This window comes from Typopeltis vanoorti, chromosome 12 (genome assembly GCF_054136105.1).
Source record: "Typopeltis vanoorti isolate ZY-2024b chromosome 12, IOZ_Tvanoo_1.0, whole genome shotgun sequence".
Classification (NCBI taxonomy): domain Eukaryota; kingdom Metazoa; phylum Arthropoda; class Arachnida; order Uropygi; family Thelyphonidae; genus Typopeltis; species Typopeltis vanoorti.
This window is the reverse complement of record NC_143560.1, coordinates 82,866,973-82,892,665: the sequence shown is the minus strand read 5'-3', so window position 1 is coordinate 82,892,665 and position 25,693 is coordinate 82,866,973. Positions and strand designations below refer to the sequence as shown.

Genomic DNA, 25,693 nt, shown 5'->3' with positions numbered 1-25,693 from the left:
AGAGTCCAAAAGATGGTCTGTTAGTGGTGTGCCACAGGGTTCTGTTCTTGGACCACTACTGTCTAATTTGTTCATTAACGATATAGGAAAGGATCTGAGAGGAACTGTTCATTTCTTTGCTGAAGATGCAAAGTTGGGTAGAGCAATAGTGAATACACATGATGTCAAAATTTTGCAGGATCATTTGGATAGATTGGAGGACTCGGCTAAGGAGAATGGATGTCAATTTAATGTGGCAAAGTATAAGGTTATGCATTTTGGGGTGAAAAGATTAGTAGCAGTTTACCTTTTGTGGAACTGTACTCCAGGAGATTGACAAGGCTAGGGATTTGGGAGTGTTGGTGGATAGGGAGGTGATGTTTAGGGGACACATTGCAAAAGTGGCTAAATCAGCTCATCAAATCACTTGGTTACTGAATAATACTTTGACGAGCAGAGACAAGCAAGTTATTGCTCCTCTGTATCGAGCCTTGATAAGACCCCATCTTGACTACTGTGCTCAGATCTGGGTACCAGGGCTTCTTCTTGATGAGGAGGAGGTGTGAGAGGATCCAGAGGCAAGTGACCAAGTGGTAGCAGGTCTATAGAATGAACCTTATGAGAACAGGTTGAAGATATGTGAGTTGCAGAAATTGGTTGATAGGTGGAAAAGGGATGATATGATTGAGACATTCAAATTGCTTAAGGGTTTCTATAAGATTAATTCAGAGGATATTTTTGAGAACTGGACTGGTGGTGGGAGGACTAGGGGCCATCCATGGAAACTGGGCAAGAGTGTGGTTAGCAAGAGTGTTAAAACTAGGTTTTTTTAATTGGAGAATGGTGAATGTGTGGAATAAGCTGCCAGAGTCTGTTGTGGGTGCCATGAACTGTGAGTGAGTTCAAGGCAAAGTATGATAGATACTGTGTGGATGTTGAATAGTTGTTCTTGACATGATGTTTAGGGCCTCCCTTGATGAGTCTAAGGACTCCTTGGAGTTGCCCATAATAATAATAATAATATCAAAACATATGCAGCAGAAAAAAGAATAGTTATGGTAGAATGATACTTTGGAGAAGGTGGTATAAGGATAATTGTTGTGGAGGGTATAGTTGGGATATTAAATGAACATTCATAAAGGTATTTCATCATTGTGAATGTGACATCATGGAGAGTTTGAGAGCAGTGGAAGGGGAAGAGGAGAGACTAACTGTGAGTGAACAAGAGATATATGAGGAATTGAGTAAACCTGATGTTGATAAAGTCATGGGACTTGATGAGATATTGTAAGCCAAACTGTGTCAGATGTTATGGTTAAAAGTGTTGGAGAATTTAGCGAAACCAGGATCCAGAATTGGGCTTACAACAGTGATATTTTCTTTCATGGACAGCATGGATTTGCTAAAGGGGGTCATGTTTTAGTAATTCACTTACTTATTGCAATAAGCAAGTGGATTAGAGGTGAACTGTAGACTCACCTGTTCATATGTTATTCAAGAAAAAATGAATGAGTTTGAAAACAGGAACCTAACTATAGACCCTCACTGACAGACTGAAAAAAAAAAATTGATATTGATTGATTCATCCAGGAAGGCACATGGTGAAGTTATCTATAGGGATAGAAAAATCAAAATTCCATGGTGGACTCAAGAAGTTAAAGAGTCGGTCCTGAAAAGAAGAAAGCATATTGTAAGTTCTTGGCAATTAAGTCAGTTTGTGCTCTGAGAGATTACAGAGAAAAAATGTAAGAAAGCAAAGCATTGTACAAAAGTAATTAAGCAAAAGTCATCAAAAGACTTTTAAGAATACAGAATATAAATATCAGAAAGGTAGCAAAATATTCTAGAAGCTATTGAAAAAGCTGAGAAATAGAGGAAAGAGTACAGAGAAAAGAAATCAGGGGTGATAAAGGTGACATGAAAACTGAAGCAAAAATTATTCTGGATGTCTGGAGCAATTACTTTGAAAGACTGTTAAATGAAATAAGCAGAATCAGAACAGTAGTAGAAAATATTCAAGAGGAATGCCTTTAGGAGTGTATATCAATACACGAGGTAGAAAAAGCTATGAAAAGTTTGAAAGGTAGAAACCAGCTAGAGTAGATGTTATTTAACAACCAGAAAATGCTCAAATTTGTGTTATAAAAGTGTTACATGGCTACATGTAACATGCATAATTCAGAAGACTTGAATCAGAAAGTTGAATTCTGAAGGATTGGAGTAGAGCTCTTATAGTCTCCATATATAAAAAAGGAATTAAGGAGCATTCCTGTAGTAGAATTAAGAGCAATTTCTCTACTAAATGTTATAGGAGATTTATGCAGGTTTACTTGAGAAGAGGATAAGAAAAACTGTAGAAGAACAAGCTTGGTTAATGCCAAATAGAGGTTGTCAAAATCTAATTATCACTTTTCAGATTTTCAAACTTTTCATTGCTTTATGAAGATTATGTTTCTACTAAACAAATCCAGTGGAGGTCCTCAGAATTCTTTAACTAAATTGAATTATAGCTATAGCAAACTTGGCATGAAAATTAACAGTAAAAAGATCAAAACTATGAAATAGGTAGGAGCATGAAATTTTCAACTGCATTCTGAACGGAGAACTAGTAAAATATTTCAAATATTTAGGAACAATTTTTAGTGAAAAATGGCAAAATTAAATATAGAAATAGATGATAGAATGAGTAAAGATAGTATGCTAAGGAGTGTTGAATAAATTTATATGGAATAAGAGAGAAATTAGCAAAAATACTAAACTAGCAGTGTACTAGACAATGTTCAAACCATTTTTAATATATGGATCTGAAAGTTGGGGTAGAAGTAGAACACTTGATCAAAGACTTAAGACAAATGATATGACAGTTCTGCAAAAAAAGAGAATGACCAGAAGTCATTAATGGCAGAATAATTTTAAAAATGAAAATACTAGGAAGGAAATTGACATTGTTAGCATTCAAGAATGTGTGAGCAGGGTTAAAGCTAAGATTGGTGGTCACTTAAACAGAATGGGGAAGGAAAATTCAAAAGTTCATTAGCAAAATGGGTGTTTGATCTGAACATAGCAGGAAGGAGATCCAGAGGAAAATAAAGATATAGATGGATCGTTGTAGCCAAAAGTGTCCTAGATGAAGAAGGATGTATAACATCTTACAGTATTGGCATGCTGACAAGTGATTGACCTAATTTGGTGAGAAATTGTTAACAGGATATTAGTAATAATTTAAACTTAATCATGTAGTAGCATCATAGCCTTAAAGGTACATATCAGGAAATTGATGATGATGATGATGATAAAATTTCTCAAGACCTGCTCAGGCCCAAAAAAACTAACCACCAAGTGCTGGTTTTCTTTCCTCTAAGGAAATTCATTCATAGCCGTTTCCTCTAATCTACTTTCTTAGTCTGCTGTAATCTCACCCATGGCTGGATTTCCACATAAACTAGACAGGCTACAGCTTAGAGCCTCATATTACAAAGGTCTCTGTCTGCTTAATTGCAGATAACCTAAAATTTACTTCATAGAGGGTGGCCTCTTAAAAGTTATAGCTTAACCTGCCACAACATCCTTAAATCCAGCCCTGATGTCACATTATATATTTCCACATATATCATTTCCTAATTCTGCATCTTCTATTTGTTTGTTCATCTCTTTCACGTGAAGTCCATCTCTTTTTATAATATCAAATTTGAAGGCTATTAATCCTAATAATGGCTTCCATTGGATTGTTAGGATGCTTAAAATTGTTATCTGAGAAAAGTTTGAGAAATCACTATTGTCCTGTTAGCTGATTTTTTTAATTTTCTATTGCATAATCAAAATCCACCATGGAATAATCATTTTCATTGTACTTGCTAAATAAATTCACCTGAACATTTTGCTACATTTCATTCCATATATATTCACAATATAACAATATTTGAATCATTATGAGTCTCCATAGCTCAGCTGATTACTGGGTTTCAATCTTGTTTATGATGTGAGGAAAACCTTTATCATGATTCAACTGAAGGTTAGTTAGCCAATTTGATATGGAAGTGAAGGTTTTTTTTCCCCCTCTCCTGGAAACTCGGTAATAATTTTTAAACTTAAATTTTTACTGAGTTTCATCCCTCAAAACAGGTAATCCAGCCCTGCAAACACACACACACATCTGCAGGCAGAAAAAAGACTCGTCCTTAGGGGATGCAGCAGTCCATTTGGATAGATGAGAATTTGATGACGACGACGATGATTATTATTCACTAATTTTATCTTGCTTACCTCCATCTTACATCACAGATATGACATGGAAGTAAGCCTTTGAAGTCATCACCATTGGTCCACGTTAAGAAGACATTACTCTTAGCCTTACTGACTTTTCCAACATATTCATTACTTAAAATTTTATTGATGAAATACTAAGTTGCCTCTATTAACACTCTGTCAAAACTTTAACAGTCAATTAACAGTATTTCTTTTCCCAATTGTACTCCTCTCTTTTGCTACTACCTCTTTTTGTTTTTCTAGATCATTTGTTTACTACTTCTGCTGTTACAAGAGTTTCTCTTGTTGCTCTGCTTATTTCACGTGTATATTTTTGACTTTGGTATCTAAACCAAAGTAAATTGCATAAAAGTGAGTTGAGCTCATGTATTTTGGATTCTTGATTTGCATGATAATACAACAGAATTTTATTTTTCATGATATGTAAAACATAAGGAATAATAATTATTCATGATAACATGTGAATATTATATTATGTGAATATTAATTTTGCATTAGTTCAAAAAGCTCTACTACATTCATTAAATATGGAATTGAAGAACATAGCAATGACCAGAAAGTTTGAAGAGGCAACAAAGAAATTTAATTCCTTGACAGAAAAACCAACTACTGATATAAAACTCAGAATTTATGCTCTTTTTAAACAGGTAATTTATTTTTCTTTTCTTTTTATTTTTTATTGCTTATAATGACTAGCCAAAATTGTCTAATTCAAAACTTCATCATCATCATCAAATTCCTGCCATGTACCATCAAGGGGTGTACAGGATATGATAGTACTACATGAAAAATTTACATCATTACTAACTTCCTATCTACAATTTTCCTCCAAATCAGTCTGTTACTTGTCAAGACTCCAACATTATCAGATCTTATATTTCTATCGTCTAAAGCACTTTGTACCATCTCAATCCACCTACATCTTGGTCTTTCTCTTAGTCGTTTGCTGCCAACCTGGCAGAGAACACTTGTTTTGCTAATCTTTCTTCACCCATTCTGTTTAAGTGACCATACCACCTGAGATTAGCTCTGGTAACGCATTCCTGGATGCTGACAATGTCAAGTTCTTTCCTAATATCCTCGTTTTTAATATGATATTGCCATTGATGCCATCTGTTCATGCCTCTAATCTTTCTCAGGACTATTGTATCTGCAGTCTCTAGTCTTTGGTCAAGTGTTGTACTTCTGACCTAGCTCTCAGATCCATAAGTTAAAACTGGTTTGAATACTGTCTTGTATACAGCTAATTTAGTGTTCTGACTAATTTCTCTCTTATTCCATATGAATTTATTCAATTGATTTCCCACCATACCAGCTTTGCTGATTCTGATGTCTATTTCTATATTTCATTTACCATCTTCAGTAAAAATCGTGCCTAAGTAGCTGAAATGTTTTACTTGTTCCACAGGTTCCCCATTCAAAACACAGTTGACATTTTCAATGATTCTGCCTAATTTCATTGTCTTTGTCTTTTTATTGCTGACTTCATACCATATCTATTACAACAGCTATTCAATTTAGTCAGAGAATCTTGCAGACTTGTGGCGGATTTATTTAGAAGTATAACATTGTCTGCATAAAGCAAAGAGCTGACATTAACATCTCCAATTCTGATATCATGTTTAATACCACTTTCCTTCATAATGTGATCCATATAGATAATGAAAAACAGAGAGGATAATGTACATCCTTGTCTCACACCAGATTTAACATTAAACCATCTTCCTGTGCTTCCTTCAATTCTAACTGCTGACTTACAACTCAAATAAAGACTAAGTATTGCTTGATATAATGCCCCATTGACACCATATAACTGTAGCGTATTGAATAGCTTCTCTCTTGGCACCTTGTCATATGCTTTTTCCAGATCAACAAAACTTAAATACAGATCTGTGTTATATTCCCATGCTTTCTCGACTATTTGTCGTAAAGTGAAGATCTGATCCTGACAGCCTCTATTTGGCCTGAATCCAGCTTGTTCTTCACCCAGCTTTTCTTCCCAACTGTTTCTCAAGTATACTTGCATAGATCTTGCCAGGAACACTCAGTAGGGAAATACCTCTGTAATTCTCACATTCAGTTTTATTTCCCTTTTTATATATGGGTACTATGAGAGCTCTACTCCAATCATCGGGAATTCGTCCCTCTGTCCAGGCTTTCTGAACTATGCAGCGCAGCTACTGTAAGATTCTTATACCACCATACTTCAGCATTTCTGGTCAAATATCATCTACTCCTGCTGCCTTTCCACATTTCAAGCCTTTGATGGCTTTTTCTACTTCAAGTATGGATATGTATTCCTGACTACAAGCCTAGTCACTGTTTTTTACCACTGTGCTGTCATCATGCTTGTTTCATTTAGCAGTTTTTCAAAGTAATTACTCCATACTTCAAGGATATCTTTTTCTCCTGTTTTCATGTCACCTTTATCATCTCTAACTCCTTTTACAGCACTCTTTCCCCATTCCTAAGCTTCTTCAACAACCTCCAGAATATTTTGCCACCTTCTTGATATTTATTTTCTATATTCTTGCCAAAGTCCTCCCATGACTTTTGTTTAGCTAGTTTTACACAGTGTTTAGCATTCTTGCATTTGTCTCTGTATTCTCTAAGAGCACAAGCTAACTTATTTGACAGGAACTTTTGATATGCTTTTTTCTTTTCCTTCACTGCCTTTCTAACTTCCTGTGTCCACCAGGGAGTTCTGATTTTTTTATCCTTGCAGACGACCTCACCACATGCCTCTCTGGCAGAATCAATGAATGTTTTCTTCAGAGTTTGCCACTGAATCTCCAAAGTTTGATTCCTGTTCTCAAACTCTTTCATTTTTTCTTCAATAATCTTTGTGTATTTTAGTCTACAGTTCACATCTGAGAGCTGCTCAACTTTTATTCGCTTTAAAACTTTCTTACATGTTATGCTTTTCAATATGAAATTCAATTTTATCCTGCTCAAGACTAAATAGTGATCACTTCCAATTTCAAATCCTCTGTACACTCTGGTGTCCTGCACCAGGGAGAAAACATCACTATCAACAATAACATAGTCAATGAGACTTTTCTTATTCCTTGCCTCTTCTCTCCATGTGAATTTGTGCACATTTTTATGTTGGAACATGGCGTTAGTAATAACCAGTCCATGTCATGAGCAGAAATCCAACAGATATTTGCCATTATTAATAGCTTTGCTCTTTTCTCCAAATTTTCCCAAGATATTTTTGTATGTCTCACAGTCATTTCCTACTCTGCTATTTAGATCCCCAACAAGGACTAACTTTTCCTTTTTCATTGTGTCAGTTGCTTTTTTTAAAGCCTCAAAAAATTCCTCCACTTCTACCTTAGTAGAACCTTCTGTGGGACCAGGCAAAAATAAGTCTCATTGTCCAGTTCCCCATTCTCATATTTGCACACATTACTCTACTTGAGACTGACTGCCATTCAAGAAGATTAGCCTCGTATTTTGTGTTGAATACTATGGCTACTCCTTCTTTTCCTTGATGTTCATTGCCTGAATATAACATTTTGTATTTATTACTCAGAAAGATCTCACAAGTTTTTGTCTTTTTTGTTTCAGTCATCCCTATTATGTCGATCTGGTACTTATCTAATTCCTCAGCTAGCTCCATTTCTTTGCCATTCAGGCTTGTTATGTTGATAGTACCGATCTTTAACTCTGGTGATGTTGAATTGGGGTTTGTTTTCAGATTTGTTCCAGTAGCTGACTTTTCGCTGTTCACCCTGGTTTCCTGGCAAAAAAAAATGGGGGCATTGTTTAACCGGGCGATGTACCAGCCGGCATGAAATTTTGTCATGGTGTACAATCATTTTTTATTTTGGTTTAACCAATAAGAATACAATTTTATCGGCTAATGTACTTGTGTTAAGTGAAATATGGATCAAGCATCTTGAGGTTGATCCTTATTCTCTCACAGATTACGACATGTATTATGATTGTCGCGACTATAATCGTTCAGGTGGATTAATTCTATACGCTAGAAAAAACTTTTACTACTTTATTTTTTCTTTCTTATTGCTAATATTAATTTATTTTTAAATGAAACATTTTATTCTTATTTTTTAATAAGAATAAAATTATATAGTATATCTTAATCCGATCCAAATTAACTGCTATTTTTCTAACTATTATTTTTCAGGAAATAACAATGTATACTAAACATTAATTATAATAACTTTAATTAATACTTTCCTATATTTTGGTAGTTACATTGCCATCATCAGGGATCATGAAACAATATGTGCACACTGGCACTAACACTGGATAAATGAGTGTGAAGAAAGGTACAAAGTTAGGTCTAGAGTCCTAAATGCCACCACTTAGTGGGCTAAATTGAATGGTCCTTGCTGTTGAGCTGAAGATCTCAAATAGGGCATTTTCATGCACCCAAATTTATTAAGATTTGGAAAGTTCCTTAGGGCTGAGGCAGATTCAAGGGATAGCCTCATACTTTTATTTGCTGCAGTGCTATAAAGTGGCTTTCTTCCAGTGTATCCTGTGGTAGGTTTCCAAAGCATGGTCTTCCTGTTTGGCTGTAGTAGGATGACCAATATCAGAATTTCTGAACACAAGGACTACATCTGATTCCACTATTACAGCTACTCTGGACTTGCTGACCATGCTTTGGACTCACCACAGGATACACTGGAAGAAGGCCACTTTATTACATCACAGCAAATACAGATATTAGAGGCTATTCCTTGAATCTGCCTCAGTCCCAAGAAACTTGACAAACCTCAACCAATTTGTGTGAATGAAACTGCCCCAAATTTGGGAAACACTAATCCTCAGATATTTAGCCTAACTGCCAAGACCACCAATTTAGCCTACTAGGGAGTTCCATTTAGGACTTTAGGCCCGATTTTGGTTGCCTTTCCTCAACCTCATTTGCCTAGTGTTAGTACCTGTGTACACATGTCATTGTTTGATGATCCCTGATGATGGCAATGTAACATTGACAAAATATAGGAAAGTATTATTTAAAGTTATTATAATTAATATGTAGTATACATTGTTATTTCCTGAAAAATAATACTTATGAATAGCCAACATATAAGCCTGTCTACCAGAATTGCTATTTTTCTGTACAGCTGCTGGGAGGTTTTCTTTTTCTACAGGATACAAATCTTCCTAAAGATCAAAAACCTGTTAGAATAATTTCAGTATAATCAAATTAATTTTATCATTGCTATTTGGGTGCTTGTTCAGTTCTTTTGCAACTTGAGAATAAGCATTTTTTGAATTCTTGCATTACAATACTCAGCTCATATAATGGCTAACAACATTATATTCCAATTAAAATGTTAAAAACAGTGAGATGTTTGGTATGAAACAATAGCTATTAACTGCCAAAGTAATAATCAAGAAGCCAGACACTAACATAAAATGTTAGTGTCATAATTTATGCCTTCTTTAAACAGGTAATTTAATTTTCTTTCTCTCTCTTTTTTTTTTTTTTTTTTTAATTGTTTAAAATGAGTGGCTGAAACTAATATAAAACTTTTATTACTTTATCTTTGTCTTATTACTAATATAATTAATTTAATGTTAAACTTTTTATTCTTAATTATTTTCAATAACATCTATATAACATTGAATTTTTTGTGGCATCTGCACATCTTTGTGGATATTTAGTTTATATTTCCTGGGAAGATGAGGAAACTGCATAACATCATTGTTACTCATTATAAACATAGATATCTTAATCATGGCATAGATAAAGTATAACTGCTTTCAGTAACAGTGTGTCAGAAATAAATGAAAGCTGGAAGAGAGATAACAAGTAGTGTGAGGATGGTGTGGAGATGAATATGCCATTAGTAAGTGTAGCATATTTAGATGGAGGCGTTGGACTGGGTGGATCAATGTTGAGTAATTGTAGGATGCTTGGGGAGAGAGAGAGGTACTAAGAGAAGAAGTGAAAAGTTTAAAAAAAAATGAGTTGAGAAGTGTAAAAGAAGAGATTAGGGCACTGGAAAGGCTAAGAGGGATGATAGAAAGACAGTGTAGAAGCAAGGGATAGAGGAATGAGAAGAAGGCATAAGAGAAAGGAGGGAGAGTGTCAGGGAAGAAAGAGAGAGAGAGGTACTAAGAGAAGAAGTAAAAAGTTTGAAAAAAATGAGTTAAGAAGTGTAAATGAAGAGATTGGGAGACTGGGAAGGCTAAAAGGGATGATAGGGCAGTGTAGGAGCAAGGGATAGAGAAGTGAGAGGAAGGCATAGGTGAGAGAGAAAGGAGGGAGAGAGAGATGCAGGTGAGCAAAGAATGAATGAACGTTGTGGGAAGAAATGTATGGATATTCAGTAATTTGTGGTGTGCAAAATAAAATGCTAGGTGAATGCTTGCTTGGATAGAGAGCATGACTATGGCAATTTATTGAGGTGAAAATATAGATGAGATAGTGATGATGTTAGGTGTGAATGATCTGAGAGGTAGCATGAATCAGATGGCAAGAGATCTGAGGTTAATGTTTGAGATTTTACAGCAGAAGAGTGTATGATAATACACAGTTAAGAAGATCAGCAATAATGCATGACATGATAGTGAGAATGTGTTGAAAAAAGAGGCTATGATTATGCAGATGTCTGCATTGAATTTGAGGATAAAAGGGAGTTGTATATAAGCTGTATACACCCTTCTGCTGTACATTCTCAAATATTAACCTCAGATCTCTTGCCACCTGATAGACTGCATTTGAACACGGAAGGACATAGGCATCTGAAGAGATTGTAGTTCTAGGGGCAAGTGAGAATGTTAAAGGAGGGAAACTAGAGTTGCAAGGGTGGATAGTGACTGGTGGTGGCCTCTTGTGGGAATAGTCACTTGGGAGATTTATTAATTTTCCACTAATTAAACCAGTTAGCATTATTGTACTATTATAGGCCTCTCTATAGTATATCCAAAGAATGCAAAGAAACTGAAGATAATTTCAAAGCAATAACCATAACAGCATACCAAATAATTAAAATTAACAAAGTCTTTTGTTTGTAAAAGCTGGATAATTGAGGATGAAGATAAAACAAATATTACTGATCATGAAAGAATATTGAAAAGATGGTATAATTATTCAAGTAAACTATTCAAGTATGATAATAGCTTGGACCAACAAAATTTAGAGGGAACTGTCCAATGATACAATGATAATAGAGATAACAGTGATCCTATACTTCTAGCATTGACAATATCCAATTGATTGAAACTGCTTAAGGAACCTGTTATTAGTGCACTTCACAAAATTTGCAAATATGGAACACTGAACTCTTTGCCAAAAGATTAGTGCACTTATTCTTATTCTCATTCTGGGAGGAAAAAAAAAAAAAGGAAACAGCAAAAAAAGTGAAATAATTTTAGGACAATAGCCTATTAGCCGTTCCAAACAAAATATTTTTGGACATTTTACTCTCATGTATTGAAACAAAAATGGAGTTCAATTTTTCAGATTTCCAGGCTGGATTTAGAAAAAACACGAGTGCAACTGACTATATATTTACACTCCATATCATTGGAGAAAAATATGTAGAGCATGAAGTAATATGGCATTATGTTATTGATCTACAGATAGCCTGATTCTATTTGCCATGATGCCCTGTGGAAAATTCTGCAACATCATGGAATACATAGCAAATAATATGACTGATTAAATCCCTATACTCATCTTCTGAAATGATGGTTGAAATCAATGGGAGTTATTGCACTCCTTTTCCAATCATATGCAGAAGTCATATTTCCATCTACTTGTAGCTTACAGTTACTTGTATATGGAAATATGACTTCTGCATTACTTCAACCTTGGTATCACTTCTGGGTTGGCTTCCACTGATGAGACCTCAATAAAGGTCAACTAGTCTAGGTGTGACCCTTCCTATAATATATAGCTGTAAGGATATGTACTTTGCATTATGGGAAACTAAGAAAAGTGATGTGAAGTCATTAGCCTCTATATACAAGTTGACCAGTTGTAGTCATTTACAAACTTTGTTTGCTTACACTTGGATAAAGGATTAAACCAACAATATAATTTCTTGGTATCTTTAATATATACAGACAAATGGTTACAACACCTTAAAACTAGTTATCATATGGATACAAAATAATTCCTTCATAATATTAAACTTTTTTTTTTTCATGAATCTGCTCTTTAGTTATGTAATGTCACCTTTACTCCTTTACACTTCGACTCTCTGCAGAATAAATTATATCTTCTTCTTCTTTCAGTTTAATGGACCATTTACGAGGGTGGTCTGAAAAGTTCTCGGCCTCAACCATAGATGGCAACACTATCGGCAAGGTTTTTTTTTCTAAGTTGGTATGTCTGTCATAAGCATCCATGTGAAATTGCAAGTCATTCTATCAAGTAGTTTGTTTTATACAGCTATCTGAAGCAAAAGTATTGTCTGTATCCCTTGAAATGGATAAAATTGAATATCGTGTGGTTACAAAATTCTTTGTAAAAGAAGGTTTAACGGCAAACGAAATTCATTCGAAGTTCATAAAAGTTTATGGGCACTCTTCTCCTTCGTTTCTGACAATTAAGAAATGAGCTGCCAAGCTTAAATGTGGCCATATCAGCCTTGAACATGATCCATGTGAAGGATGTCCAAAAAGTGTAACAACACCAGAAATCATTGAACAAGTGCATCATATGGTATTGGATGACCGGCAAGTCAAAATGCATGAAATTGCTGAAATTATAGGCATTTCAAAAGAATGTGTAGGATATATTTTGCATGAAGAATTGCAAATGAAAAAGCTTTGTGCAAGATGGGTGCTGTGGTTTCTCACAGCAGATCAAAAATGCACTGGCATGAAGATCTCTGAACAGTGCTTGGAGCATTTTAGCATGAATAAAACTGATTTTGTGCACCAATTTAAACCCTTAATAGTAAACCCTTCTTAATGCATAGCTTTATACATGTCTGCAAGGAGATGTGCTTTGCATTATGGGAGATACTGAGACAAGGAGTGATGAGAGCTTGGTCCACCTTTACTATGAGTTGCCTACACTTGGATAATGGATTAAACTAAATTTATTATAATCTAACCAAGTGGAAAATAAACTTCCGACACCTTTCTCTAAATCCAGAGTAAATTAATAATAATAAGGTGGTGCACCTTTTGGCAACTCGTATAAATAAATATGACCTCTCCATTGCTTCTGCTTTAGTATCACCACCTGGGTCTGCCTCCCACTGACAAGACCTCAGTAAAGGTCAAAACCGGTCTGGGTAGTGGCCCTTCCCTTAATGCATAGCTTTATACATGTGCTTTACATTATGGGAGATACTGAGACAAGGAGTGATGAGAGCTTGGTCCACCTTTACTATGAGTTGCCTCAGTACTGAACTACTTCAGGTGCAAACTTTGTTTGCCTACACTTGGGTAATGGATTAAACTAAATTTATTATAGTCTAACCAAGTGGAAAATAAACTTCTGAAATTACCATATACATTTAAGGAATATGCAAAAGAGATGCCAGTGCCCTTGACTTAGTTGTTTAACAAGCGTCTGGCCACAGAAACAGTCCTAGAAGAGTGAAAAGAAGGAAAAATAGTGCCATACACAAGAATCCAAGTTAGTTTCAAACTGCAGGCCAGTGTGTATATCAAATGTAGTAGATAGAGAAGCTGGTTAGAGAGAATACATACCTGGATAGATGAAAATGACAATCCCTCAGAGAGCAGCGTGGGCTTGTTAAGGCAGAGGTCTTGCTTAAGTAGCTGCTTGGTTGCATTTTATAATAGGGTGACTAGTATATTGAACAGAGGAGATGCTGATTCATTTGATGGAGTATCACATAATATCTTATCCTGTTGAAATTAAGCAGGATAGGGATGGATAGTCAGTTGGTAGCTTGGTTACATTGTGGGTTGACTAATAGGAGCCAGCAAGTTGTATTTGAGGTGCATTTGTCCCCAAAAGGAAGATGACGAGTGAGATACCACAGGATTCTCTTCCAGGACCACTGTTGTTTAATTTGTACACCAGTTTCTCAGATCGATTCCTACATGTAAGGGTAGATGGTGTTTTCTCTTCAGTTCCTTTTAATGTGCCAGTGTCCCTCAGGGCTCTGTCATTTTATTCACCCTCTTCCTGACTTATGTAAATGACCTGCTCTCATTGACTGCAAACCCTATGCATAATTTTGCTGATGATAGCACTCTCCATGTGTCCTGCTCATACAACAAGCCTTGCAGTGTTCAAATCTCAAGCTTCAAGAAAATCTTTAATAAGTACCCTGAACACTGATCTCCACAGTATCCTTGATTAAGATGAAAGCAACCCAGTTGACTTCGTTGCTTCCAAAACACAGTTTTGCTTGTTTTTTTGCAAAAAAGACCTCGGATCTTCTTCACTTACTTTTGATAATGTTCAGTTTAACAGTCAAGACCAAATCTCTCTCTCCTGTCAGACTGACTCTTATTCCAAAACCCTTTCCTGGCATAATCATATCACTTCTATAGTATTATCAGCTTCCAAAAAAGTTCACATTCTTTTTCTACTAAAGACAGTACTGCTCTTCTTTGAGAAGTTACTTACTCTGTATAATCTCAAATCTTGCCAACCTTAGAATACTGCTCATGTATGAGGGTCGAGTACACCTAAGACCTCTTTAAAAATTCTTGATGCTATTGAGAAAAGGGCAGTCCAGTTGATAAATGACACTTCTCTTGCAGATGCTTCGTTCACTTTCCCATAGAATATCAGTTTCTGCATTATCTCTTCTATGGATATTTTTATTGCCATTGTTCAGCAGAACTACCATCCATTATGTCTTCCATTTCTGCCACATCTATAGGGACTTGAATAGCATCCCTTTACTGTCAAACTGCATGTCACTTAACCTGCTACTACTACCGGTCATTTTTTGTTCCTCCACCTTCAGTTCTGTTGAACTGCCTTCTCCTTGAAGAATTTTCAAAGCACAACAATCTTCAGCTGTTCAAGATTATTATTATTATAATACAGGTATATCCATGGAGTCAGAAGACTCATTGCAGAAGTACTCATTATACACACACTAGCCATTATTGATGCAATACCTATCAGACCTCTCCTTAAACTCATTCACTCTCCAAGCAAAAAATCTAGTCCTAACACCATTTCATGGGTAATCCTTCAGTTCTCTCCCATCCTGCCATGTACTGAAAATAGTCTTCAGTGTCAATTCTGTAACCCCTTTAATAGCTTATATGCTTTTAAAGGGGTTACAGAATACAGATTAATACAGGTATATCCATGGAGTCAGAAGACTCATTGCAGAAGTACCCATTATACACACACTAGCCATTATTGATGCAATACCTATCAGACCTCTCCTAAACTCATTCACTCTCCAAGCAAAAAATCTAGTCCTAACACCATTTCATGGGTAATCCTTCAGTTCTCTCCCATCCTGCCATGTACTGAAAATAGTCTTCAGTGTCAATTCTGTAACCCCTTTAATAGCTTATATGCTTCTATCATGTGTCCTCTTTTTTGCCTATCAGCTGATTTGTACAGCCCACAAACTGTCAGTATATTCTCATTCCATATGCCTGACACAGTCTTTGTCACTCACTCACTCACTTCTCGATCCTCTCCACCAGTTCTTCATTTCCACAGAATCTAGGTTTCTAGATGTGGCCTTATTAAAGCTTTATATAGGAGACGAATATCCTCTCTATTCCTGATTGGTAGTGTGTTTTCAACAATCACATAATACGATGTGTAGTTTTGACTACCTTCACAATATGCTCTCTAAACTTCAACTTCTTTTGCTCAATCACCCTCAGATCCCTGGCCTCATCAATTTTCTGCAGTTCAGTTACATCAATATAGTACATAACTTTTGATCTCTTCTTCCTTCACTGCATCACTTTATGCTTGGTCATATTTAACTGGCAGCCATTTACCTTTGCCCATACTGCTAGTCTATTTAAGTCTTCCTGCAGGATCTCTTTGTCACCTTCATTTACCATTGTTCTTTCTTCTTAGTTTAGCATCATCAGAATTCAGCTGAATATATTCCATGTCAAATTATTTCCTGGATGAATCATGTACAAATTAAACAGCAGAGGATAAAGTACTGAACCCCATGATACACCACTGATACACCCTGTGAAGTATATTACACTATTAGAGTTCAAAGGAAAAATTGTAAAAAGTTGCATAGATAAAACATAATTTGAAATAATTATTAATTTTAAAAAAATTATGGACAATTAATAGTAATCACTTCCCAAAACTTAGAGATTGGCATAGAGTCTGGGCAGTTGAGGTTTGGACAATTTTGTAGCATTTTATGTTTCAAGAAAAGATGATTGAATTTGAATGAAGAAGTATTGTTTGGGTTCCAAAGAACTCTGTTCCTAGCATCAGTAGTATAAGAAGCAAGGCTAGACTTGTCCGATTCCAAAAATGTAATATATTCTTCATGTTCTTCAATTCTACTCAAGGTACAATGGCCAGCCTGTCCAAAATAGCAGAGATGGCATGAGCAGGGTACTTGATAGACTGGTAAGGAAAGAGGTCGTACCATATCCTTTGTAGATGGTAAGAAGACAGTTTCTGAGCTGATTCAAAGGAGGTGTATAGATTGAATTTGCAATGAAGCTGTGTTATTTATTCTGAGGCTCCTTTAAGGTAGGGAATTGAAATTCTTTTCACATTGGATTGCTTTTAATTTTATTCATCTAACAAAAGAGATTCAGAAGAGAGATTGTATGAACCTTATGTATAAGACCCTTGATAATACCATCTTCTGTGAAGAATAATGGTGTGAGGATGAGTGAATGTATCTGATAGTAAAGATTGGCTTCTGTTAAACTGAAAATTCAACATGCACTGTAGTATTTCAAATTATTGAAGTATCCAAAAAAGGAAAGATGTTTATTTTCTCTCTAGGAACTGAAGTAATTCTGACTCAGAGTGGGACCAGACTGTAAATATGTCATCAACAAAATATAATCATATATGAGGCTGAGGAAAGATAATGTCAGAGTGTTTTTTTTCTAGGTGTTCCATAAAATAATTAGCTAAGGTTGGTGATATAGGACTGTCCATTGCTGTTCCTTCAATTTGTGTGAAAAACTTATTACACCATGTAAAATAGCCTACATTGATAGTGAATTTAAATAGGTTAACAATGTCTTCTGGGAAGAAATCAGATTATAAAAACTGTTAGAATCTCTTATATTGGTGAATAGGGAGATTACATCAAAAGAAACCATAATCTCACTATTAGACGGATATTTTTGATCTTTTATTTTCTTTTTAAAGTCAAGACTGATTTTAATATAAGAGCTAGTAAGGTCAGTGAGATTCTGAAGATGATGACCTTTATTGAGATCTCATCAGTGGGAATCAGATCCAAAGTGATACCAAGGTTGAAGTAATGCAGAAGTCATATTTCTATATCCTGTCCTGTCAGGTGTCTTCTCCCTCCAGGAGATTGACTACCATGTCCTATTCTGCACCTCTGCTGCATTCCTCATATGAGAGATAGGTCCAGTCTTCTATATTTTTCATCCACTCCAGTCTTTGTCTTCCTCTCTTTCCCTCAACAGTGCCTTCGAGAAGTGTTCTTTGTAGGCAGTTATTTCTCAGAATATGTCCAAAATATCTGACTTTTCTCTTTAATTTCTTTCATCAGGCTCCTGTTTATGCGTGCCATCTCTAGTACCTCTTCATTTGTCTTTTTGTATTTCCATGATATTCTCATAATTCTTTGCAGCATCCACATTTCATTTCTGTATACAAGTAGTCAAAAGGGTGTCACACCTTATTACTAAAATACTCTGGATTAGAGATACACATTGAAAGTTTATCCACTTGGTTATACAAAAATTAAAGATACCGAGAAGTTATATTTCTTGGTTTCATCCTTTATCCAAGTATAAAGGAAATTGATGAGGCAGGAGATTTAGGAGTGTTGGTGGATAAGGAGTTGAAGTTTAGGGGGCACATTGCAAAAGTGACCAAATCAGCTCATCAAATCACTTGGTTGCTGAAGAATACATTGACAAGCAGAGACAAGCATGTTATTGTTCCTCTCTATCAAGCCTTGATAATACCTCATCTTGACTACTGTGCCCAGATTTGGTCACCTAGGTTTCTTCTTGATGGGGGAGGAGGGTGAGAGGATCCAGAGGCGAGTGACCAAGATGATAGCAGGTCTGTGGAATGAACCTTATGAGAACAGGTTGAGGATTTGTTGGTTGCAGAAATTGGTTGATAGGCGGAGGAGGGGAGATATGATTGAGACATTCAAATTACTGAAGGGTTTCTATAAAATTAATTCAGAAGATATTTTTGAGAACAGGGTTGGTTGTGGGAGGACTAGGGGACATCCATGGAAGCTGGGCAAGAGTGTGATTAGTAAGGGTGTTAGAGCTGGGTTCTTTAGTTTTAGGGTGGTGAATGAGTGGAATGGGCTGCTAGAGTCTGTGGTGGGTGCTGTGACAGTGAATGAATTTAAGGCAAGGTATGATAGATACTATATGAATGTTGAATAGTTGTGATGAACATGATTTGGGGCCTCCCTCGATGAGTCTAAGGACTCCCTGGAGTTGCCTGTAATAATAATAATAAGCAAACAAAGTTTGTGTGTGCACATGAAAGGAAAAACTTTCAACATCTGTCTCTAAGGCTCCCACCGTTTTCGCCAGGGAACCAGGACAAACAGTGAAAAGTCAACTACTGGAATAAGCTACAACTCAGCATCTAGAAGAAGGAGAATAAAAAACCTAACATCAGAAGAACTGAAGATAGCAAGAATCAGCATAAGGAGTATTGATGGAAAGGAAATCAAACTTGCAGAAGAACTGGAAAGTATCATGGGGACATAATTGGCATTACTGAGACAAAGAAGACAAAAACAGATGAGATCTTACTAAATATAAGTATAGAATGTTATATTCAGGCAATAATGATCAACGAAAGGAAATAATCTTCTTTATTCAAGTAGAGTTATATAGAATTTTTTTGAGTAATTGAAAAAAAAAAAAAAGCAGCTGATATAATAGAGAAAATATAAAAATTTCTTTCTTGGAGATTTGAACAGCAGAGTAGAAAATGAATCCCACCAGGCATATAGGAATGTTTTAGGAAAATTTTGAGAAAAGGACAAAGCTAATAATAAGTGTTCCAACATAAAGATATGCACAAGTTCACATGGAGAGAAGACACAAGAAATAAGCCAGCCTGGCTGGCCGAGTAGTTAGCATATCCACTCTCCAGTCAAAAGGCTGCGGGTTCGAATCCCGCTCTGAGCATGGATGTTTGTGATTGTCTGTGGAAATAGTAATGGCGGTGGTCGGCGGTAGATGGCGTCGGTGTAGTTGCGGTCAGTTGTGAATGAGTGGTGCCCTCCCCCTCAATGAGTCATTGGACTCTCTGGAGGTGTCGTGTAATAATAATAATAATAATAAGAAGAAGAAAAGTCTCATTGACTACAGCATTGTTGATAATGATATGCTCATGCTGGTTCAGAATACAACTGTGTACAGAGGATTTGAAATCACAAATGACCATTACTTAGTTCTAAGCAGGATAAAAATGAATATCACATTGAAAAGAACACTATGTAAGAAAGTTTTAAAAAGAATTAAAGTTGAGCAGCTTTTACAGATAAATTGTAGACTTAACTATACAAACATTATTGAAGAAAATATGAAACAGATTGAGAACAAGAATCAGACCTTGGAGTCTCAGTAGCAGACTCTGAAGAAGAGATTAATTGATTCACCTAGGGTGATATGTGGTGAAGTTATCTGCAGGGATAGAAAAATAAGATCCCTATAGTGGACACAAGAAGGTAAAGAAGCAGTCCTGGAAAAGAAGAAAGCATACCAAAAGTTCCTAGCAAATAAGTCGACGATGCCCTAAAAGTATAGACAAAAAATTGCAAGGGAGAGAGAGCTAAGCTATGTGTAAAAGTAGCTAAACAAAAGCTTTGTTAAGAATATGTAAAATAAATATCAGGAAGGTGGGAAAATGTTATGGAGGCTATTGAAAAGCTCAGAAATGTAGGAAAGAGTACTGTGAAAGGAATCAAAGATGATAAAGATTATGAAAAAAGAAGATAACGATGTCCTAAATGTCTAATTACTTTGATAGATTGTTAAATGAAACAAGCAGTAACAGAATCATACTAGAAAATTTTCAAGAAGAATGCAAAGATGAGTACATATCAATACTTGAAAAAGCAATCAAAAATTTGAAATGTGGAAAGGCAGATGAAGTAGATGATATTCAACCAGAAATGCTTAAGTATGCAAGTATAAAAAATATAAAATAAAATAGGAAATAAAGATGAATGTTATAATTACAGAGGAATTTCTCTACTAAGTGTTCCAGTTAAGATTTATACAAGCATCCTTGAAAAGAGGTTGAGAATTGTGGAAATGAAACTGGGAGAAGTACAAGCTGGGTTCAGGTCAAATAAAGATTGTTAAAATCAGATTTTCACTTTATGACAGCTGAGAAATCATGGAAATATGATAAAGATTTGTATTTAAGTTTTGTAGATCTTGAAAAGGCATATAACAAGATGCTAAGGGAAAAGCTTTTCAAAACACTACAGTTATATGGGGATAAATGGAACATTATACAGAGCAATACATAGTCTATATTTAAGTTGTAAGTCAGCAGTTAGAATTGAAAGAAATACAGGAAGATGGTTTGATGTAAAATCAAGTATAAGACAAAGATGCACATTATCTCTACTGTTATTTATCATCTATATGGATTATGTTATGAAAGAAAGTGACATTAAGCCATATTAGAATTGGACATGTCAAACTTAGTTCTTTGTTTTATGCAGGTGATGTTGCACTCCTACAAATCTGGTGCAAATGTTCAGGATTCTCTAACTAAATTGAATAACAGCTCTAACAAATTTGGCATGACAATCAGCATAAAAAGACCAAATCTATGAAATTAGGCAGAAACACAGAAAACGTCATCTGCATTCTGAATGGAGATCCTATAGAACAAGCAAAATATTTCAGCTATTTAGGCACACAGTTTTAGTGAAGATGGCAAGTTAAATCTCACAACAGACAATTTATTGGAATAAGAGGAAAATTAGCAAAAACACTAAACTTGTAGTATGCAAGACAGTGTTCAAACCATTTTTAAGTTATGGATCTGAGCATTGGGTTAGAAATGAAACATTTGATCAAAGACTAGAGACTACAGATGTGAAGGTTTTTCTGAGAAAATTTAGGAGAGTGAATTAATGGCATCAGCGGCAGAATCATATCAACATGCAGAGGTCGTGGTCGAAAAATTGCAGAATAGGTTGCGTGTATCTGAGAAATACATTCATTACTGGTATGTGCTAAAATAAGATAAAACTTAAAAAAAAAAAAACACTGCAAATATAATACATGATGGTTTATTTATTTTCAGTTACAATCTAGAAATTATTGAACAAAGAAGCAAAAAAACAACAACAACTAAACCAATACTATACTGACATCAGAGTTCATGGTATCTCTCAAATACAATTTACTATGAAATATCACCTTTACATAACACGTGTTAAACCAAAACTGACTGCATAAACAGTGTAGAATATCATTCATAATATGTGCATGCACAGCTACTCATGACCTCCAAGCTATACGCTGGATATGTGTAAGAATATTTATATTAAGCAATTTGTTTGTATCTGTTAGATCAGCCGCAACCTCCACAGGGTTTAATATGTGTCAGTAGAGCTAATATAAGGTGTTTGATGCCAAGATGGCAGGAAAGAGACTTTTCAATTTTTCAATTATTTTTCATCAATTCACTGCTGATTTGCATGGGAGTAAACTGGATAATCTCCCTTACAGTTGACATGTTTTTCTTTCTTGGCAGAGCAAGATTTATTATATTCTTTATTGCCATATTGGACATAGGTAGTAGAGCCACCACAGGCAATTTAAGCATGTCCATATTTCTGACATTTACAGCATCTCAAGAGATTAAGGATGTACAGCCTAATAGGACAGCTGAGGTGCTCTGCCTTTACAGATGTTAGAGGTTTAGGTGTATCAGAAGTAAAGATGATTTTCCTGATCAGAACCAGGTGACCATCTTCACATATCAGAATATGCCTCATACCTGTCATTCTTTCATCTTAAGGAAAAACTACTGCGCTCAATTGATATTGATCTTATTAGTTTTTCAGAATGTTGCTGACATGATGTTCTTCCCACAAGGAATATCACCAGAATGTAGTTTCTTAACTGTTTTGGTAGGACCTGCCAGTTCTAAAACGTTTTGAATAAAGAGAGGTGACATTTTCCTTATTGGCTTTTCACCTGTTGCTTTAATAATAAGAAACATTGGTACAAAAACAAAAGACATGTGACACTAATATTTGGTGTCAAATGTCTTTTTTTTTCTACTTCTCTTATCAAAATATGTATCTATCAGGCCCTTGAAATAATTGAGGATGACAGATTTATACTCGAGATTTTTTCCTTCGGTGCCAGAGCTCCCTACCCAGCATGGAGCTCACACATATATGCCCACCATCCAGTAAGCAATAAATGTACTCAGAAGTGGAATGCCAGAGTTATTCTGGTTGCTGTACCAGCACCACAGCAAGCCTTGGGTTCCAATCCCCAAACCACAGGTTGTGAGACTTACTACAACATCATTGACCCTTGCAAGCAAGTCCACAAGCCACCTGATTCTAGATGGGCTATCCAGAACTGCTTGTCTTGCTGACGTAGAGACTTAATTAGTGTTAAGTCTACCAGGATTCCCCCACCCTTTCCAGATGTTCATGGGGTTGCACAGCACCACAAACACAAAGTAGGATGTTGGATCCCATTGATGGTGGTCTGGAGGAGAGGATAATAAAAATGTCTCAGGAGAAGTAGAAGAAAGAATACAGGAAGAAAACAGCAAGAATAAAAAGGGATAGTAGTGGAGGAGGGGAGGGGACCTCCCAGTGATGGGAGGTTCCCTCCACCACAAACAGGTGTCCCATGAGGGGAGGAGGTTCACCACTCCCAAATGTGAAAATAACATTCCATGGTTGGTCGAATTGGAGACTTATGAAGTGTTATGAATTGAGCAGAAGAGAAGTAATGTTTTGATTGAAAAAAGAACAAGTTTTTAGAGGCTGAGGGGACTATGACTGTAATATTTTTGTGCCAGGATAATCTAGATGCAACAATCACCTAAGAAGAGAAAGCTGATCTTGTAAGGATATTGAAGCATTATTAAAAATAAGTGTGAGTGATAATTTTTATAGACTGAAATGAAATTCATTTCAGTGCTATTAAAATTCAAATTGTCTTCATCCCAGTTGAAAATAGTGAGGTGATCAGTATTTAAGACATTGGTTACGGAATTGCGTTAGTTGCCATCACCCCATTTGAGAATGGTGAGGAGATAAGTAAGTCATTGATTATGGAAGATCCTGAGGCTTCAGTCATTTCATCACTACAGGGTTTTCTTGAATTAGGAAGCAGAGTGAGGAGAATTGTCATTAGTAAAACTATGAATAGGATTTGCAGTCAGAGAGAGAGGCAGGCAGAGAGTCATTGATATAAAGGAGGAAGAGTATGGATGAGAGTACATAAGCCTAGGATACTCTAGCATTGACAAAGAAATCTGATAAGAGGAAGCCATCCACCATGACATACAACAAATGACCAGAGAGAAATCTGGCAGTTCAATCACAAAGGGTAGGAGGGAGACCATAAGATGGTAGCTTGTTCAAAAGGCCTCAGTGCTAAACACAATCAGATGCCTGTAAAATATCAAGAGTTACCACTTGGGTTTCTCTACATCTTTCCATGGCTTGTGTCCAAAAGTAGGTATGGTTAGCAAGGAAGTCAGCTGTAGATCAAGAATGGTGGAAAATATATAAGTGATCACTAATTCATGGGGCTCCAGGTAGTGAAGATGCTGGTTGTTGATGACCTTCTCCATCACTCTTGAGAGTACTAAAGTGAGATCAATTGGACAACAGTTTGATGGCTGACTTCTTTCTTTTTAGGTATCGGCTGGATAAAGGCTTACTTCCATACTGTTGTGCAGATAACAGATGAATACGGCAACTTATATAGGTGATGTAGGATGGATATTAGGTCTGCAGTTGTGTTCATAACTTGTACACAACCGAAAGTATGCAGTCTAGTCCAGGAGACATTACTACGAAAATTAATCAGGATTTTTCTGATGTCCTTCTGGCAAAAAATCAGAGGAAGCATGCAATGTGCAGTTTGCAGTAGTGTAGGAATAGATTTCCTTGTCTAAACAAGAGTTGGAGGACAAGACTTATACCAAGAGATGTGCCTTATTCTTGAATCATGTTACCATGGTTCCATCAGGATGTTAGAGAGGTGGGAACAGGAAAGGACAGAGGTTACACTTAACACCCTTAACAAGGGACCAGAATGCTCAGCTGCCATTTGAGCAGGAGGCAAGTTATTGCATTTCATTCTTATGAAGTCTGTTTTGGAATCGTTGATAACATTTTTTTATGCTTGTTTTGGGCTGTTATATAAGCTAAATGAGGAGGAGTTTTTGATTTAAGCCATTCAGCCATTGGACATATGCTACATTTTTATCATGGACTACAAAGGCACATTTTTCAGAGAATCAGGGCTTGGATAAGGGTTGGAGATTTGCAGTGGAGTGAAGAATGAAGACTCTCATTCCAGTGAGGATTATTTCAGTTATTAATTCAGTGCAAATGGTAGGATCAGGAGAAAATATAGTAATTTGATCATGGAAAAGAACATAATAAATCTCGAGTTCATCCCAGATGGCATAATTGTAGTGCCATAGGATATGAGGCTGAGATTGGCTGGGAGGAGAATGAACTGTAGAAAAAGAGACTTGGACTTATCTTCAGTTGAAAAGGTTCATATAAAGATTCCCTCTTGTCATGACAAGAGGGAATCAAGAAATGAACTTGGGCCTTTTCTGTTTGAAGAGCACAGTGTCTTGTTCTTCCACTTCTGCTACAGAAGCACTTACAGAGATGTCTGAGGTCATTTTTCATTTCAGTGGGATCATTTTTATTGGCAAAATGAATTGAAGTAATGTTAATAGTTTTGGGGTCAGCTGGATCAATTATTGTGACTAGGATTCAGAGAAACAGAATACATACCAAAAAAAAAAAAAAAACGTCAAAGTTTAAGCATTAAAATAAAACATAACTTTTGGTTTGATTTTTATGAAAGTACCATATCACCACCACCCAACAAAGGTTTTATTGTTAATAATATAATTCTGTGACAGATCTTATGATAATCCTTCCAAAAACAATGGAAAAGCAATCAAAAATTCAGGCTTAAATCAGGGTGATACTGTATTGTATGTGAAACTCTAATGAATAGATATGCCTACTTGACACTGGATTTCATTATTATTAGTCCTTGATTCAAGCCTGCTTTAAGAAAGTTTTTTTTTTTTAATTCAATTTTTATTGGCAAAGTA

General features: G+C 35.8%; 1 protein-coding gene across 4 annotated transcripts in view; it reads left to right on the top strand.

Annotated features, from left to right (window-relative positions):
* LOC150100943 (enoyl-CoA delta isomerase 2-like) overlaps positions 1–25,693 on the top strand; it is a 384,225-nt gene that overhangs the window by 205,040 nt on the left and 153,492 nt on the right. For all 4 annotated transcript variants that reach the window (XM_090401230.1, XM_090401231.1, XM_090401228.1 and 1 more), the window contains one exon: positions 4,744–4,892. In XM_090401230.1, coding sequence (XP_090257356.1) covers positions 4,744–4,892 — 149 coding nt within the window. The remainder of the gene's footprint in view (positions 1–4,743; positions 4,893–25,693) is intronic.